Source organism: Ascaphus truei, chromosome 1 (genome assembly GCF_040206685.1).
Source record: "Ascaphus truei isolate aAscTru1 chromosome 1, aAscTru1.hap1, whole genome shotgun sequence".
Classification (NCBI taxonomy): Eukaryota; Metazoa; Chordata; class Amphibia; order Anura; family Ascaphidae; genus Ascaphus; species Ascaphus truei.
This window is the reverse complement of record NC_134483.1, coordinates 157,077,631-157,096,200: the sequence shown is the minus strand read 5'-3', so window position 1 is coordinate 157,096,200 and position 18,570 is coordinate 157,077,631. Positions and strand designations below refer to the sequence as shown.

Here is an 18,570-nt window from a genome sequence, read left to right as displayed (position 1 = left end):
CCTTCAGACGGGACTTTCGACAGGTTTTTGATATCCCGCACGTCAAGAGACTGCTTCTGATACCCTGCTAGAGCTTACACAGGGACGTCGGCCTGTGGGTCAATACGCCTTGGAATTCAGAACTGTAGCAGCTGAGACTCATTGGGGTCAGGAGGCTTTAGTCGCCGTCTTCTGGAAAGGTCTATCGGAGTCTCTGAAGGATGAACTTGCTTCCCACACCAGGCCAGAGTTACTGGAGGATCTCATCACCCTGGCTACTCGTATGGATCAGCGCCTTCAGGTACGCCGCGCTCAGCGTCAGCTTCCCCGGGCTACGCCTTTCCGTGCTTCCTTTTCCAGGTTCTCTACTAACCAGAGACCCGTCGTATCCCCGTTACCGGCGCTGGAGGCTCCAGAGCCGATGCAACTTGGAGTTCAGCAACCTCGGGTACCGTCACGACAACTTCGCTCTACTGGGGAATCGTGCCATCATTGCGGAGCTTCTGAGCAGCATACCCGTAACCATCCTCCATCTCCGGGAAACGACTAAGCCCAGTGAGTACGAAGGGGTGCTCTCTGGGTACTGAATCTCCTAGTCCCCCTCCCAGAAGGGAACTTCCCAAAAGATTGACTATTCCCGTCTCCCTTTCAGGACCGACTTTCCGCACCTCCACTGCTGCATTTATCGATTCCGGCGCAGGAGGGAATTTCATAGATCAAACCTTTTCTGAGCAAAATCAAATTCCGCTTTCCAGGAAGGACTCTCCCGTTGCCTTGGTCGGGATTGATAATCGACCTCTCACCCCGGCTTATATCTCCTTAGAGACCGGACCTATCACCCTTTCTACTCATTCTCACAAAGAGACTCTGGGTTTTGATGTTATTCATGCCCCAGGAACACCTATCACGCTTGGCTTGCCCTGGTTACAGAAGCATAATCCACTCATCGATTGGGTTTCTCCTAACCCTATTAACTGGAGGTCAAGGTCAGAGAAACCTTTTTCCTCTATCAAGCAACCATCCTTTCTATTAGCCAATACATCAAGTTCTCTGAGGGAGTTACCTTCTCCATACGCCGAATTCTTGGACGTTTTCAGCAAGGCTCAGTCTGAACTTCTACCTCCTCATCGTTCCTACGATTGTCCGATTGATCTGGTACCTGGTTATACCTTGCCTAAAGCCAAATCTTATCCTCTCTCGTTGCCCGAGACCAAAGCTATGGACGAATATATTCGTGAGAATCTTAAGCGGGGCTTCATACGTCATTCCAATTCTCCTGCGGGGGCTGGATTCTTCTTTGTCAAAAAGAAAGATGGTACTCTCAGACCATGTATTGATTACCGGGGTCTGAACCATATCACGGTGAAGAATCGTTATCCACTCCCACTAATTTCCGAACTCTTTGATAGACTTCAGGGGGCCAATCTCTTTACTAAACTGGATCTCCGTGGGGCATACAACCTCATCCGCATCCGGGAGGGCGATGAATGGAAGACTGCCTTCAACACCCGTAGCGGACACTACGAATATCTAGTGATGCCCTTCGGGTTATGCAACGCACCGGCAGTTTTTCAGGACTTCATCAATGACATCTTTCGAGACGTTCTTAATATATTTGTCATTGTATACCTGGATGACATCCTTATTTTTTCTCAAAACTTACAGGATCATATCATCCATACGAAGTTTGTGCTTTCACGCCTCCGCGAGAACTGGTTGTTTGCTAAAATGGAGAAATGCATTTTTCATCAGTCTACCACTTCTTTTCTCGGATACATCATCTCCAACAAAGGTTTGGCCATGGACCCAGAGAAGCTAAAGGCCGTCGTGGATTGGCCACAACCCAATTCCCTCAAATCTGTTCAACGGTTTTTGGGTTTTTCTAATTATTACCGGAAGTTTATCCGCAACTTTTCTACCATTGTCGCTCCTATCACGGCACTGTCCAAAAAAGGTGCAGACCCTTCATCTTGGTCTCCAGAAGCTGTCACGGCATTCGAGACACTGAAACAAACTTTTGTCTCTGCTCCCATCCTTCGACACCCTAACACGAATTTCACCTTCACCTTAGAGGTTGACGCTTCGGACTGTGGGGCTGGGGCGGTTCTGTCGCAGAAATTTTCTTCCCAGGATAAACTTCATCCTTGCGGGTTTTTCTCCAAAAGATTTTCATCGGCAGAGAGGAATTATGACGTGGGCAATAGGGAACTTTTGGCCGTCAAGATGGCTCTTCAAGAATGGAGACATCTTCTGGAGGGGTCAAAAGAGCCATTCACCATCCTTACGGACCATAAGAACTTATTGTACATTGAGAATGCCCGTCACTTAGGTCCTCGCCAAGCTCGCTGGTCGTTATTTTTCTCTAGATTCAATTTTGTTCTCTCATACATTCCCGGCACTAAGAACGTCAAGGCGGATGCTCTCTCCCGGCAATACTCTTCTGAAGAGAGATCAGAGAAAACCACTGAGTCCATCCTCCCTAAACAAAGAATCTTAGCAGCTGTGGCATTCAAGAATCTGGAGAGGATCATCAAGTCTCAAGAGAACCTCCCGTCCGGTCTTGTGGTTCCTAAAGACTCTTTGTATGTGGAACCCAAATTTATCCCTGAAATACTGGACTGGGGACACGCCGTCCGTTCGGCAGGGCATCCTGGATTCAAGAAAACCTTGGACCTCATCCGTCGTACCTTTTGGTGGCCCAATATGGTTAAAACCATTCTGGAATTTACACGGTCCTGTCCGGTATGTGCGCGTAACAAGATTCCTCGTCAGAAACCTCAGGGTCTTCTCTTACCTTTACCTATTCCGGAGCGTCCCTGGTCCCACATTTCGATGGATTTTATTGTGGAGTTGCCTAGGTCGAATGGCATGAATACCATTCTTGTGGTAGTGGATCGGTTTTCCAAGATGGCACACTTTATCCCTCTCAAAGGATTACCCTCCTCACCCGCCCTTGCGGATATTTTTGCCAAAGAGATTTTCCGGATCCATGGGATTCCCACATCCATCGTGTCCGATCGGGGTTCCCAGTTCGTCTCCAAGTTCTGGAGAAATTTCACCAAGAGACTAGGTATCTCGTCTTCCTTTTCTTCTGGATATCACCCTCAATCCAACGGACAGACCGAGAGGGTTAATCAATCCCTCGAGAAATACTTAAGGTGCTTCGTCTCTAATTCTCAGGATGACTGGGCAGAATTACTTACCTGGGCTGAGTACGCATTCAATTCTTCCAGGAATGAGTCCACTCACGAGACCCCCTTCTTTATCAACTACGGATTCCATCCGGCTCGCCTACCTATTACTAAAGAATCCTCTGGGGTACCAGCCGTGGACGAACATATTGCTCTCCTACAAGACTCTTGGTCCAGAATACAATCTGCATTACAAAAGGCATCCTTGACATCTAAAAATCAGGCTGATCGTCACCGTCGTCCGGCACCCGAATACAAACCCGGGGACAAGGTTTGGCTATCATCCAAGAACATCCGTCTCAAAACGCCTTCCCTCAAATTGGCTCCTAGGTTCCTGGGTCCCTTTTCCATTTTGGAGCAGGTTAATCCGGTTTCTTTTCGACTCCAACTTCCTCAAAGCATGAGAATTCCGAATGTCTTTCACACCTCACTTCTCAAACCTTTTATCTCCAGTAGCCTCTTTCCGGATCACACTTCTAAACCAGATCCTGTGATGGTACAGGGTAACGAAGAGTATGAAATACAGGCTCTACTGGATTCCCGTCTTTCAAGAGGTAAAGTCCACTTCTTGGTCCACTGGAGAGGTTTTGGACACGAAGAGAGGTCATGGGTACCCCTGAAAGATATTCATGCTCCAGGACTCCTCAAACGCTTTCGTAAGAAGTTTCCATCTAAACCATGGAAGGATCGTCCTGAGGCCGATCCTGAAGGGGGGGGTACTGTGAGGATTCAGGGATCGCGGCGTCCGCGCCCTGGTCTCCCTTCTCCTGCGGTTACTCCCGCTACCGTGGCGCGCGCCTCTCGCTGGCGTCACTCACCTTCGGCGGTCCTGGGGGTTCCCCGCCGTGCTCTGCGTCCTCGGATGCCCGCGGGGTCTGCAGTACCGCATGCGGCCGCCGTGTTCTCCAGCCGCGCGCCTGAACAGCGCGCGCCGGGTGAGGTTAATTTATTCACTGCTCTTGCAGTGAAGACCCGCCCCCAGCACACTAAGAGGACCTCCTACCAAGACAAGAGTCCTCACCTGCCTGCCAATCAAGGGGACCTATCCAGGATAGCTCCACGCAGTCCTCCAGGCCTGCCCCCACCTCTGATTGGCCAGTCACACTTTATAATGCCAGTTCTTCCTCTTACTCATTGCTCGACATAGTTTTCACTTGGATTACTACTCTGGCGTTTTCTCTCTTATTCTCTCAGGTTACGACTTGGCTTGGCGGACGTCTCTCTCTGGCTCTAGACCCCTGCTTGGACAAACGACCTTCCGGAATTCTCCAATCCCAGACTTTGGCTAACGGCAACGACAACGGCATTTCTACACCGGTACCGGCAAGTATTGCTAGCTAAATACACCTGGCCTGGCAACGCCAAAATCACCACACTCCGGACACGCTCCCTTTGCTGCGGGTGCGTGCTTCTATACGTTCCTCACCTCAGTGAAAGGAACGGGTCTGGTCTGCGGGCAGCACCGGCGTAACAGCACGCCTGCGGATGCTCGCGTGAGCCCCCTCTCAAGGCATCCTCATTGAGGATGCAGGGGCTCAGCGCGGAGCGTCCGCACGGCTTAGCGCGGCCTGTCCTTCTATGGACGCAGCCTTACTGGTAATCTTGGGACTGGTCCAGTGAAGCGCCGGTAGGGGTTCCCAGGTGTTTTGCTTGCAATAGCAAAGCACTAGGCATTGAGGTGCCAGGGAGTCCTAGCCTAGCTGAGGGCTGGTGAGCTGATAGTTCTTGGGGATATAAATTACAATTGGCTCAACCCTATAAACAACAAAATCCAGATACAACTTAAGTCACTAAACCTAACAACTAATTTCCCAATGCACACGGACAAACCTGAAATCTCACAACCTATGGAAGCTGCCCTCTCCTATGGTGGCCTTTCCTTCTCCCACACTCCACGCCCTGGTGGCAGGGGTGGAGGCGTGGGGCTCCTGCTCTCCTCTCTCTGCCGTTACAGAACAGTTTCTATTATCCCCTCTCTTGCTTTTCCCTCCTTCGAGGCTCACACAGTCCAGATCTTCTCTCCTCTCCCGGTCCATGTGGCGGTCATCTATCGCCCACCTTCCTCTACTCATCCCCCTTCTGCCTTTCTCTCTCACTTTGAATCCTGGCTCTCTTTCTTTCTCTCCTCAGACTCCACTGTTCTTCTCCTTGGGGACTTCAACTGCCACATTGATGACCCTCTACAATCTGGCTTCCGCACTGCTCACTCTACTGAAACAGCCCTCACTAAAATAACTGACGACCTCCACGCTGCCAAAGACAGAGGTCATTACACTCTGCTCATATTACTCGACCTCTCTGCAGCATTCGACACCGTGGACCACCCTCTTCTCCTTCACATTCTCCATACTCTTGGTATTCAGAACAAAGCTTTATCCTGGATCTCCTCTTACCTCTCCCATCGTACCTTCAGTGTCTCTTTTGCTAACACCTCCTCCTCCTCTATTGATCTCTCTGTCGGGGTACCCCAGGGCTCTGTCCTGGGACCCCTTCTCTTTTCTCTCTACACACTCTCTCTAGGTGACCTAATCACATCTTTTGGGTTTAAATATCACCTCTATGCTGACGACACACAAATTTACCTTTCAACCCCTGACCTTACACCTGCTATACAGACCAAAGTTTCTGAATGCCTCTCTGGAATATCATCCTGGATGGCCATCCGCCGACTGAAACTTAACATGGCAAAAACAGAGCTCCTTATACTACCTCCCAAACCTGGCCCTACTACATCCTTCCACATTGCTATTGGAAATACGACCATTCACCCAGTAGCCCAAGCACGCTGCCTAGGGGTCACACTTGATTCCTCTCTCTCATTCTCCTCTCATATTCAAAACGTTTCTAAAACTTGTCGCTTTTTCCTCCGCAATATCACAAAAATACGCCCTTTCCTTTGTTACTCAACTGCTAAAACTCTGACTCAGGCCCTCATTCTCTCACGTCTCGATTACTGCAACCTCCTGCTGTCCGGCCTTCCTACCTCTCACCTGTCTCCCCTACAATCTATCCTAAACACTGCTGCCAGAATCACTCTACTCTTTCCAAAATCTGTCTCCGCATCTCCCCTCCTGAAATCCCTCTCCTGGCTTCCGATTAAATCGCGTATCTCACACTCAATTCTACTGCTCACTTTTAAAGCTTTACATTCTTCTGCCCCTCATTACATCTCAGCCCTAATTTCTCGCTATGCACCATCACGACTCTTGCGTTCTTCTCAAGGATGTCTTCTTTCTACCCCCTTTGTATCTAAAGCTCTCTCCCACCTTAAACCTTTCTCACTTTCTGCCCCACACCTCTGGAATGCCCTTCCCCTCAATACCCGACTAGCCCCCTCGCTATCCACCTTTAAGACCCACCTTAAGACACATCTGCTTAAAGAAGCATATGAGTAGCACTGGATAATCATGGACACATGACACAAAGCTTGGCCCCCTGCAGACGCACTTACTAGTATTCCCTCCTACTGTCTCTGTACGTTCTCCCTACCTACGAATTAGATTGTAAGCTCCTCGGAGCAGGGACTCCTTCCTTAATGTTACTTTTACAGTATGTCTGAAGCACTTATTCCCATGATCTGTTATTTATATTTGTTATTTATATGACATGTATTACTACTGTGAAGCGCTATGTACATTTTATGGCGCTATACAAATAAAGACATACATACATACATACAACCATTGCTTGCTAGACTGGATACTCTCCTCTAAACCCAGCAGAATCCAATTGTCTGGCATCCTTCCTGACATTTTCTGTGACCATGAAATAGTGTACTGTAAGGAAAATCAAACCACTACAATCAAGCTCTAAAGTTCTCCTCACTAGAACATTTAGAAACTTTAACCCACAACAGTTGCTGGCTGACCTTACCAGCTGCCCTTGGTACAGAATCAACTTAATTTCAGACCCTGATTCTGCACTCAATCCGAGTTCTTACAACTCTGTGATACCCATGCACCCCTATGCAGAATAAGAGTATGGGGGCCAGTGGGTCCCAACTGACTTTATAACGCTCTACCATTTTAGGGATGCCTCGTGGAAAAGCTACAAAGTAACTGGCACTACCAAAGATCTTAATAACTACAGGTGCGGAATATGTGTACAAGGCAAATAAAACACCCAAAAGCACAATAATAATAATATACTAAAAATCATTCACTATTTCTGTCCGGCAATTAATAATAATAGTTTGTTCTTGTATAGCGCTTTTAGTTTTACGTAGCGCCACAGAGACATTTTGCAGGCACAGGTCAATGAATACTTTGGGTGTGCTACTAACTTATTAGAGAAACGCAACCCGACTCACAAACATGAATCTCATTCTGCGAGTACCCCTATAGCCCAAGCCTCTCCCAACACTGCCCACAATATTCAATGTGTCCCAGTATCTGAAGAGGAGATTACACAAGTGCTCCTCAAATTAAAACTAAGCAGCCAATGTGGACCTGACTTAATGCAATCTAAGTTCCTAAGACTTGGTGCCCCAGCCATTGCCAAACCGATTGCTTCCCTAGTCAACTCTATTCTGTCTGCAGGCCATATCCCTAAGACCTGGAAAACTGCCAGAGTTGTCCCAATCTTCAAAAGTGGGGACAAAAACATTGTCTCAAACTACAGGCCAATCTCTCTTCTCCTAATACTATCCAAAGTCATGGAAAAATGTGTTCACTCCCAATTAAGCGATTGCTATACTGTACCAAGACAAATTTCCCTACCCAATTCCAGTCTGGCTTTCACCCCAAACCCTCCATGGTAATTACCCTTCTAAAGGTTTGCGATGAGATCCATTGTGAGATCCAGTTACTGGTGCAATATTCCTATATTTTGCAAAGGCTTTTGATACTGTTGATCATGTTATCTTGCTAAATATACTCCAGTGCTCTGGAATAGGGAAGCATGCTTTAAACTGGTTTAATTCCTACAGTAGAGGCAACTCTTATTCTAACAAAAACCAGTGGCAATTCCCCAAAAAACCCAGGAAACACCCAGGTACATTCTGAATACATGCCTTAAACTTTCCTTAAACTAGCCCCAGCATTTCTGCATTGATTAATGGCCTATCAGATTAACAGCGGGGGTCCCCGGCAGTCCCATTCAAACTGAATTGGACTGCCAGGGATCCCTGCTGTGTTAATCCTATGGGTCGTTAGTCAATGCAGAAATGCCTTAAACGTGCCTCAAACTAGCCCAGAACATACCCAGCACAAACCCAGCACATACCCAGAATGTAACCCGGCTAGTTTACGGCAAATGTTAGAATAAACGTTGCCTCTACTGTACCTGCCAAACTATTACTTGAAAGTAATAAATCCTCCCTCAGTAAGCTGGTCAGAAAGTGTATCGGAAAACAGATGCTAATGCCAATTATAGACTATGGGGACATAGTATATGGCACAGCACCCCAAACCCACCTTCGCAAACTTGATACCCTCTATAATTCAATATGCCATTTTGTCGTCCAATGCAACTACAACACACATCACTGAGAAATGCTCAATGAACTAGATTGGTCATCGCTTGAGTCTAGGCGCAAAGTTCATCTTTCCTGTCTTGCCTTTAAATACTTTCTGAGCAAGCTACGTGTGCTATCTGAATAGCTCCTCACCCCTACCACATGCAGCACTTATCACCTGAGATCTGACTCCAAGGGAATGTTTACGGTCCCATGGTTCAGAAAAGTATCCGGCCGCTCCTCCTTCTCTTACCGTGCACCCCAAAACTGGAACAATCTACTGGAGACGCTCACAGCCGACATCCAGTCTAATTTCTTTCAAAACTAAAACTGTGTCAGATTTTAATCTGGTCTGTAACTGTTACATACGCTTATAACATACATTTATCTCTTACTGTGCATGCAATGTCTTTATATATAATGTATAACTTTGCTCACTTAATGTAACCATATATTTGTAACCATGTATTTGTCATCATAAATCTATGCCCAGGACATACTTGAAAACGAGAGGTAACTCTCAATGTATTACTTCCTGGTAAAACATTTTATAAATAAATAATAAAATGATTATAGGAGGCTGTATATAAACCCTAGAATCCACGGGGAATAAAGTCTATTCAAAAAATGAGTTGTGGTCAATCCTTTTTGACTCCCACCCCTATCAGATTCCCAAATAGAACACCAAATACAACACTGGCTCTGAAATGACTCTAGTCTCAATAAATCAGTGAAAACTACTGATAAGACTCACGGTACTGGAACCTGGCGTGGTCTCGCAATGAAGAAATCCTCCCTGGTGTTTGTGCTCCAGCCAGAAGATCATCAACAGAAATAAAGTGAAAGATTGGAGAAGTATTCCAAAACAGTAGCAGGACGTGACCAGAGATATTGCAAAGTTTTTAATGAAAAATAATCATGCTACAAGCAGGTAAAATCCTCTGCCACGTTTACACTAGGTACTTTATGTGTACGAAATGCATCAGAGGATTTTATCTGCTTGTAGCATGATTATTTTTCATTAAAATCTTTGCAGTATCTCTGGTCACGTCCTGCTATTGTTTCAGAATGCATCACCAATCTTCCACTTTTTTTCCTGTTTAGCAATACATTGGTAGCTTCAGTTATCAAAGGGATTAAATAATTTTCTGCCATAGGGTTTTGAAATGAATTTTATTACATTATCCTATGGTAGAACAGTGTGATATTGCCCTCACACAAAACTGCATCACAAGCTTAGTTATTTACCGTAAATTTGAACGCACAAAAGTTGAGTTTAGACCTGACTTTTCTAATATATTAAAATAAATATTATAAATACCATTGTGTAAACTCTTATGAAACAGTAATTATGTAATTTCTAAATATTTTATGAAACATAAGCAAATCTTTCTAAAAACTTAAAAACACATTTCAGAATAGGGCTGATAATGAACATTTGTAGGGTTTGTGAACCAGGCGCAATTTGCCTTTTTTAATGCTAAATATATAGCGAAAATCATCAAGCTTTGAAAAAACAATTCCCCATAACGTAACACTTTATATACTGCCATTATCTCTACAATCTAGCAAAATATGCAAAATGCTGTCTACATTTCATCAGAAATCTGGTGAAATTGGTAAAATTGCTAAAACTCTGAGCAATCAAAAGTTCAAAAACACACAAAATTGAAGAAGAAAAAAATATGCAGACTAATTTTGAAGATATTTGCACCTCTATACATTACCTCTCAGCGATATGTATGCATCAACAGACATTGATCCAGTTTATATAGCACTAGAGTATTCAGGCTTGTGAAAGCACTGTTCTGGTACAGCTATCATTGCAATGAACTCAAAATTTACCTCATATTCTTGAGAAAACTTTAAGTTGTCATTAGCTTTCAATCTTTCAATGTGATCTGCAAGCTCCAGTATAGAAATGGGAGGATGGCTGGCCATACCTGAAAAGGGAAGAAAAAAGGGAAGAAATGACTTGTTGAAAAAACAAACTGCGCACCCAAATGTGCAAAATATAGTAAATAAAACAAAAAAGAAAAACAACTAGTGTACATGACAGTTAATGTGTAGGTTGTTAAGATGCTGAACGGTATGTGCGAGAAGCAGGCAGATAGTTTGGTTACTCAAAGCAGGACATGCTTTGGAGAGATGAGCTTTGAAGCATGAATAGCCATCAAACATATTCCCAAAAGCTAACACGCCTAGTGTGAAGAAAATATGTTATTGTGCAATGAGTCCGTGAGGTTAAAGGCCAGGTAAAGGAATGTGATACGGTTAGACCTGCGGTAGACTTCTGCTTTGAGTAATGGTGATGTGTAGCATTTCAAACCCGCTGTCCTGCACTGTATGAAATGGAAACTGTGTTGGATTAGATGGTGTGAAGTGAGCTAAAGAGATATAAACTGAAAGGTACCGAAAAGAGAAGGTAAAATACGCTTGAAAGGCAACTTAAAACGACTAATGCATAATTAAGGAAAACTAACTTGAAGAATGAAGGTTACCAGGGTAACCGGAGACACCTGAACCTGCAAAAGGAAATGGTGGTATATAAAAAAAAAAAAAGAAACAAAAAAAAAAAAAAATTGTGATTATGTCATGAGCAAATTCAATGGGGAGCTATAACTCTTCACTTTCAGAAGGGCCTGCAAGGTTTGCTTTGCCATTTGTGCGAGGCCGCTCTGGCAGGAAAGGGGTTATCATGACTTATAACAATGTTTCGTGGGCTGGCAGCTTTGATTACCCTCATGCCATTCTTTTTAACAGTGAAAACTGGACTCTGGTGACTTCATTAACCCTAAGAGGGTTTTAAGTGCCTGACACTGACATGTACGAAAGGCGAGAAAATGTCAGGTGGACCATTGTTCAAAGACAACAGCTGCTGGAAACAAGATCTGAACACTGGACATTTAAAGCTTCAAAAATGTTTTCACTCCTTGCAGATTGTAGAGATAGGTGGTTGTGGCCAACAGAAAAAAAATTAGCCAATGATCTGTTGAACCAGTCCTGTTACCCAACCCCTAAAAAAATGCCTACAATCTACTTAAGGTGTAAACATCTTTGTCTTATGAGGAAAGTTGTGAGCTGTAAACAAAAGGATATTATGAGACATGAAGAGGGGGTAACCATATCAGCCTGCCAGCTGCAGATATGCACATTCATATTTAGTCTGTCTACAACAATATCCCAGTATTCCAGTAACAAAGCCATCCCTTTGGTAATGGGGGTTTGGAGCATATTCTTCTGCAATGCATTCCCATCCTCTCTAGTGTTGAAATGGTTTCAACTCACTCCTTCACCCCATATCTTATTGAGATAATGTGCATTTGAACCCTGTGACCCAATAATCGCTTGTACTGGAAGCACAGCTGGCTAGTGAATCTGAATTAGTATTCCCCGGAGAATTTGTTACAGATTGCAGAGGAAAACATTGATGGATTAGGGGGGCTTAAAATGGAATTCATGGTACATACTGTAGATTTCATCAAGAGGTAACCATGAATGTTTGGAATCAGCCTTAACATGATACATCTGTCATTACATGGCTCATTAAGACTGTGTGACTATACCACCACTTAAGCTTAAATCTTGAAATTTAGAGGCACGAGGTTATTCATTAAACTGCAATAGTGTCCTTCAGGGCACTATCGCACTGAAACTCCCAGTGACTTCATCGTCATTTGCAAGTGTTAGTTGCTTACATTCATTTCTAAATTGCAATGATCTTTTCATTGTTTTGTAAAGTAAATGGGTGTCATTATTAAAAAATAAAAATCATGTCCTGATCCAGATCAAGCACCCCTGTGAAAATATATGGGAGTGGAAAGACACCATAAGACACCAGACTTTAAAAAAAAATGAAGGTTGACTGATGTGAAGTGTATAATAGCACTTGAACAGAGAAAATAATAGAGACAAAGATGTTTAGACCTTTTCGGGCGAATCGTGGGAGAGAGTTATTATCGTATAAGGACTGGGTGGTAGTTTGGCTATAGAGGGAGGACACAGAGCCAATCAGGGAGGCGTAGGGGGCTGAACTACTGTTCAAAGCTGGAAAAAGTAAAAGCCAATTGGAGATGGGAAACAAATTAGTAACAATAGCATAAAATCGTCATATTTGCACAGACACATAAAATAAAATGTGCACATACACCATAGACATGCAAACATACAGGTGTGTTTCAAAAGCTTCACTTATAAAAATGTACACACATTGTCTCACTCGCTGTGAAAAGAAACCATTGTGATTACTGAAGAACAAAGGATTTGTCTCGTATTCTGTTAATAAGTAGTACAGTATATGTTGCTACTAGTACATATAATCCTGAATTGAATAACTTGGCAAAGATGCATTCTTAATGCCTTATTCTAGTCAATTGAAGTCAATGTTGCTTTCTGTGCGGTAGCACCAAGTAGGCACTATTACACTTTTATAGAATAAGACCCTTAGAAATAACTTTGTCATCTAACAGTTCTTATAAGGCAAACACAGAAACTTGATGCTACAGTATGATGCATGTATAATAAAAGCAACAGTGATTCTCAAATCTCTCATTAGGTACCATCATCTACCTCAGGCTTTAGGAATAATCAATGCATTTGAAGAAATGTGAAGTCACTTAATTTGCACAAAAGTATAATATGCATTGGCCATTCAAAACTGTTCAGGATTGGAGCGAGCCCTGCAGAGAGTTGGTCCATATTTACAAAAAAGTGCTAGTCCATAAAACACCCTATGGTCCCATTCAAGTGAATGGGTCACAAAGAGCTACAGTATATTTACTAAGAAGTGCTCCTGTATAAGACACTTTCTGGCACCGGAGAACACCTTATGGCCCAATACTTTGACTACAGACATAGAAACATAGAATTTGACGTCACATAAGAACACCCTGCCCGCCTCGACTGCCTGTTTTCCTACAGTATCTACAAAGGGACATATTTACTAAACCAAGCAGGATTATCTTTTATGGAGTAGCACTGCTTAGTAAAAATATTTATCTTTTATGTAAAAATTATTTGTACTAAGAGGATACATAAGCAAGTGGGCATCCTGTTACAGACTTACTGAAATAATGTCACTACATATCAGGAAGCTATAAACATAACAGGTGTATTACAGTTTGCAATAGTTTCTAATTGTAAAATACATTTTGCTTTGACACAGTTACCTATTAACAAAGAATAGGAAAGAAGAAGGAACGAAAAAAACAAAACACTATTTAAATATGTTTATTAATACAGATTTAAACAGATTTCGTTTTGTATACCTTCTCTCCATCATAATTGTTCAACTACATAAGCCAAAAGCATGTTATATTTCCTTTATAGTAGTATACTATTTTATTGACCATGTATTATACAGGTATAAACCAGGAACATTCCTAAATGAAAACACTCAATGGGTTATGTCCTGAACAAATCTGCCTGTTTGCTGTTAATTTGAGTATTTTGGGATCTATCTTTATATGTTAACATGTTAAGCGACTTTGGGGGAGATCCACTTAGTGCCAAAGCAGAGTACTGCACCCCGACTTGGTATTACAGTAATTGACATACAAGTTAATGGCAGTTAATGCCAGATCGGCCAGCAATACCTTGCAATAGCGCTTAGTAAATCCTGGCCTCAATTCTGATTTTCTGTGGCTACTGCATAAAATATGGGGTGTAGACTCTCTATTTCCATAATTGTTCTTCCTTCTTTTTTGTTTTAACAAATATATCTGCTAGAACCGAATGTATAAAACTACATAAACAAGTATGTTATACTGTATTTGATACATACACTAATGATAGTAAATCATTAATACTCTGCATGGTTTTAATAGGGTCTTCAGAATATGAAGCATAAAGTAGTAGAGTATTGGGCCACAGAATTAGAGAAGTACCCTTATATATTTTTTTCCTCAATTCTATGTACAGTTGTCCAGTCTGCAAAATCAATTTCATTGAACAACTGGACTGCCATGAACAAAGTTTATATAGAAGAAACACAGTTTATATACATTTCTTTGACGTTGTAGTAAGTTTGTGCATATGTTGTAGTGCCTTGAAGCAGGAAAAACTGGTGTCCTATGACCGCTAACTAACATGTTTGCTAAAAACAAGTCTCTAAGGCATAGATTCACTAAGCTCCATTAACCTATTGAGGGAAATGTTAACCTAAGTTAACGCATGTTAATCATAATGCAGTATTCACTAAAGCAAATAACATGACGTTAACCAGGATTTACTCCTGTAAAAAGCATGGCATTATTTCTAAAGGCCATTATCCAAAATGATATGTAAACGAGCTGATTACAGCCTAAATTATATTTACCAAGCTCCGTTAAGGTTAATGCCAACAAAATAATGCTACTGTACTGTATTCAAGTCATACCTAACTGTGCCATTACTCCCATGCAGACACAAAAATATGGCTTTTTCTCTCTCTCTCTTCCTCCTCTACAGCAAAAGCTCTATAGTTCAGTGATGTTCTATTCTAATAAGATCAATAACGGCAGTTGTTTTTGCTCATATTTTAGTGAATAAAATGTTAACTCGGGGGAAAATAATGCTTGGTCCTGTTTTAGCTACAGTCACATTATTTACCCTGATTTAACGGAAGTTAGTGAATCTAGGCCTAAAAGTTCTGTCTGGGCATAGTTCTTTACTTCGTGTTAGCAAATATTAAACACTGCAAAGTAGACAACATGAGGATCAACAAAGCTATATAATTGTTGTTGACTGTATACCAAGAAAACCAGGGGCTGAGAAAGTAGAATCTCTGCATTTAGGGAGTCTAAAGGAATTCTGTATTCTGTCCAGGTACACAAACACGTTTTGAGAGTAAAAAAAAAGTTACATCTTCCACGGTACAGCAACGATAAAGAACATGTACTGTATGAGCACATTCACGTCTCAGGCAGTTCCCCAAAACCTGCCTTACTCCATACCCACATACTGTAGCACACATTGCATGCACTGCAGCCACATACTCTTCTAATGAGCTCGCATAGCTCTGTTCAGCTACTTAGGCACATATTCACTAAAGGGTATTAAGCTTTATTATAGGCTAAAGAAGTAAATCCCTGCTCTCCGATTGGTTAGAATTCCGGGCATTATTCATTCAGTAATGGCCGGAATTTTTGGCAACTTGTCAACTCACCTTTCAGAGATGCAGGGGGAGCGCGGCATCTGTTCCTCTCCTCTCACAGCACATGCAGGCTCTCTCTCACAGCACATGCAGGCTCTCTCTCACAGCACATGCAGGCTCTCTTTCTCACAGCACATGCAGGCTCTCTTTCTCACAGCGCATGCAGGCTCTCTTTCTCACAGCACATGCAGGCTCTCTCTCACAACACATGCAGGCTCTCTTTCTCACAGCACATGCAGGCTCTCTTTCTCACAGCACATGCAGGCTCTCTTTCTCACAGCACATGCAGGCTCTCTTTCTCACAGCACATGCAGGCTCTCTTTCTCACAGCACATGCAGGCTCTCTCTCACAACACATGCAGGCTCTCTCTCACAACACATACAGGCTCTCTCTCACAACACATGCAGGCTCTCTCACACAGCTGCTTGTGCTGTTAGAAGCTGGCGGGTCCCAAATAGTAACTTTGTTACTTGCAACAAAGTAATATTTCTTCCGCAACATGTATAGCTTCTGCTAAGGTAATTTGTATCTGTTTTATTTTAGTTTGTAGTTAAAATCACTGTCCCCCAACTTCTCTTCCCATTCTCCCCTTCACCCCCCTCCCCTCTTCTCCCCCCACCCACATCCCTTTCCCCCCTCAACACCTCCCCCTACCCTCACCTCTCCCCCCCACCCCTCACCTCTCTCTCCCCCCTCTCACCTCTCTCTTCCCCCCCACCTCTCTCTTTCTCCCCCTCCCACCTCTCTCTTTCTCCCCCTCCCACCTCTCTCCCCCCCTCACCTCTCTCTCTCACCCTCACCTCTCTCTCTCGCCCTCACCTCTCTCTCTCGCCCTTACCTCTCTCTCTCGCCCTCACCTCTCTCTCTCTCGCCCTCATCGCTCACTTCCCCCCCCCCTCCTCCACCTCTCTCTCTCCCCTCACCACTCTCTCCCCCTCACCTCTCTTCCCCCAGCCCCTCACCTCACTCCCCCCTCACCTCGCTCCACCCTCATCTCACTTCTGCTAATGTAATTTTTATCTGTTTTATTTTAGTTTGTAGTTAAAATCACTGTCCCCCAACTTCTCTTCCCATTCTCCCCTTCACCCACCTCTCCCCCTCCCCTCTTCTTCCCCCCTACTTCTCCCTCCTCACCTCTCTCTCTCGCCCTCACCTCTCTCCCCCTCACCGCTCCCTTCCCCTCCCTCCTCTACCTCTCTCTCTCCCCTCACCACTCTCTCCCCCTCACCTCTCTTCCCCCAGCCCCTCACCTCACTCCCCCCTCACCTCGCTCCACCCTCATCTCACTTCTGCTAATGTAATTTTTATCTGTTTTATTTTAGTTTGTAGTTAAAATCACTGTCCCCCAACTTCTCTTCCCATTCTCCCCTTCACCCACCTCTCCCCCTCCCCTCTTCTTCCCCCCTACTTCTCCCTCCTCACCTCTCTCTCTCGCCCTCACCTCTCTCCCCCTCACCGCTCCCTTCCCCTCCCTCCTCTACCTCTCTCTCTCTCTCCCCCTCAGCACTCTCTCCCCCCTCACCTCTCTCTTCCCCCACCCCCTCACCTCGCTCCCCCCCTCACCTCGGTCCACCCTCACCTCGCTTCTGCTAATGTAATTTGTATCTGTTTTATTTTAGTTTGTAGTTAAAATCACTGTCCCCCAACTTCTCTTCCCATTCTCCCCTTCACCCACCTCTCCCCCCTCTTCTTCTCACCTACTTCTCCCCCCTCAACACCTTCCCCTACCCTCCATCTCTCTCTCCCCCTCACCTCTCACTCTCCCCCTCACCTCTCTCTCAACCCCTCACCTCTCTCTCACCCCTCACTTCTCTCTCACCCCCTCACCTCTCTCTCACCCCTCACCTCTCTCTCACCCCCTCACCTCTTTCTCACCCCTCCTCCACCTTTCTCCCCCCTCAACACTCTCCTCCCACCACCTCACTCCCCCTCACCTCGCTCCCCCCACCTCTCTCTTCTCCCCTCCTCCACCTCTCTCAATCCCCCCTCGTCTATCTTTACTCCCCCACCCTTGCCTCTCTCCTCCTCCCCCACCCCCTCACCGCTCTCTTCTCCCACCCCTCATCTCTCTCTCTTCTCCCCACCTCCTCTCTCTCTTCTCCCCCCTCACCTCTCTCTCTTCTCCTCCCCCCCTCACCTCTCTCTCTTCTCCTTCCCCCCTCCCCTCTCTCCCCTCCCCCCCCTCCCCTCCCCTCTCTCCCCTCTCATTTGCTACTTTACATCTTTTTAATACACAGGTGCATCAGCATAGTTCTGAGTTATATATCTTTACAAAGGTGTCTATTATTTTATGAAAAAAGCCTACATTCAGCCTATAATAGTGTTAATCCCCTCAGACCAGGGCATTATTGGCCAATAATTCCCTTGTTCTTCGGGGACTATTACTTAAGCATGTCCTAACGCCCATTCATTTTAACAAGCACAAGCTGTGCTAAAGATTGCCACCATTTAGTTAGCACTAGCCTTAATGTAAAGTTAATAGTAACACTGTATGCACTAAGGACAATAGTTCAGCACTTTCAAGGGTCCCCCCTATGGATCTTGAGAAAGGGCCTCACACATGCATGATATACCTCCTTACCACTGGAGCAGGTAATCCAGAATCTACCAGGGGTATGTTTATGACACAAGAGGGTAGTGTTATAGCACATGAAGGAGGGGTTATGACACATGTTAGCAGTGTTATGATGCAGTGGGGCAGGGTTATGACAATTGGCACGGTTATGGTGCAAAGAGGTGGTTTTTAGAATGTTCACAGGGTCTTCCATCAGCGTGAGATTTACCTCATGCTGCATGAGGCCATAACACAGAG

At 44.4% G+C, this 18,570-nt stretch overlaps 1 protein-coding gene across 40 annotated transcripts in view; it reads right to left on the bottom strand.

Moving 5' to 3' along the window:
* Nucleotides 1-18,570, bottom strand: part of PTPRD (protein tyrosine phosphatase receptor type D) — a 1,925,499-nt gene that overhangs the window by 148,361 nt on the left and 1,758,568 nt on the right. For all 40 annotated transcript variants that reach the window (XM_075596164.1, XM_075596174.1, XM_075596156.1 and 37 more), the window contains one exon: nt 10,471-10,568. In XM_075596164.1, coding sequence (XP_075452279.1) covers nt 10,471-10,568 — 98 coding nt within the window. The remainder of the gene's footprint in view (nt 1-10,470; nt 10,569-18,570) is intronic.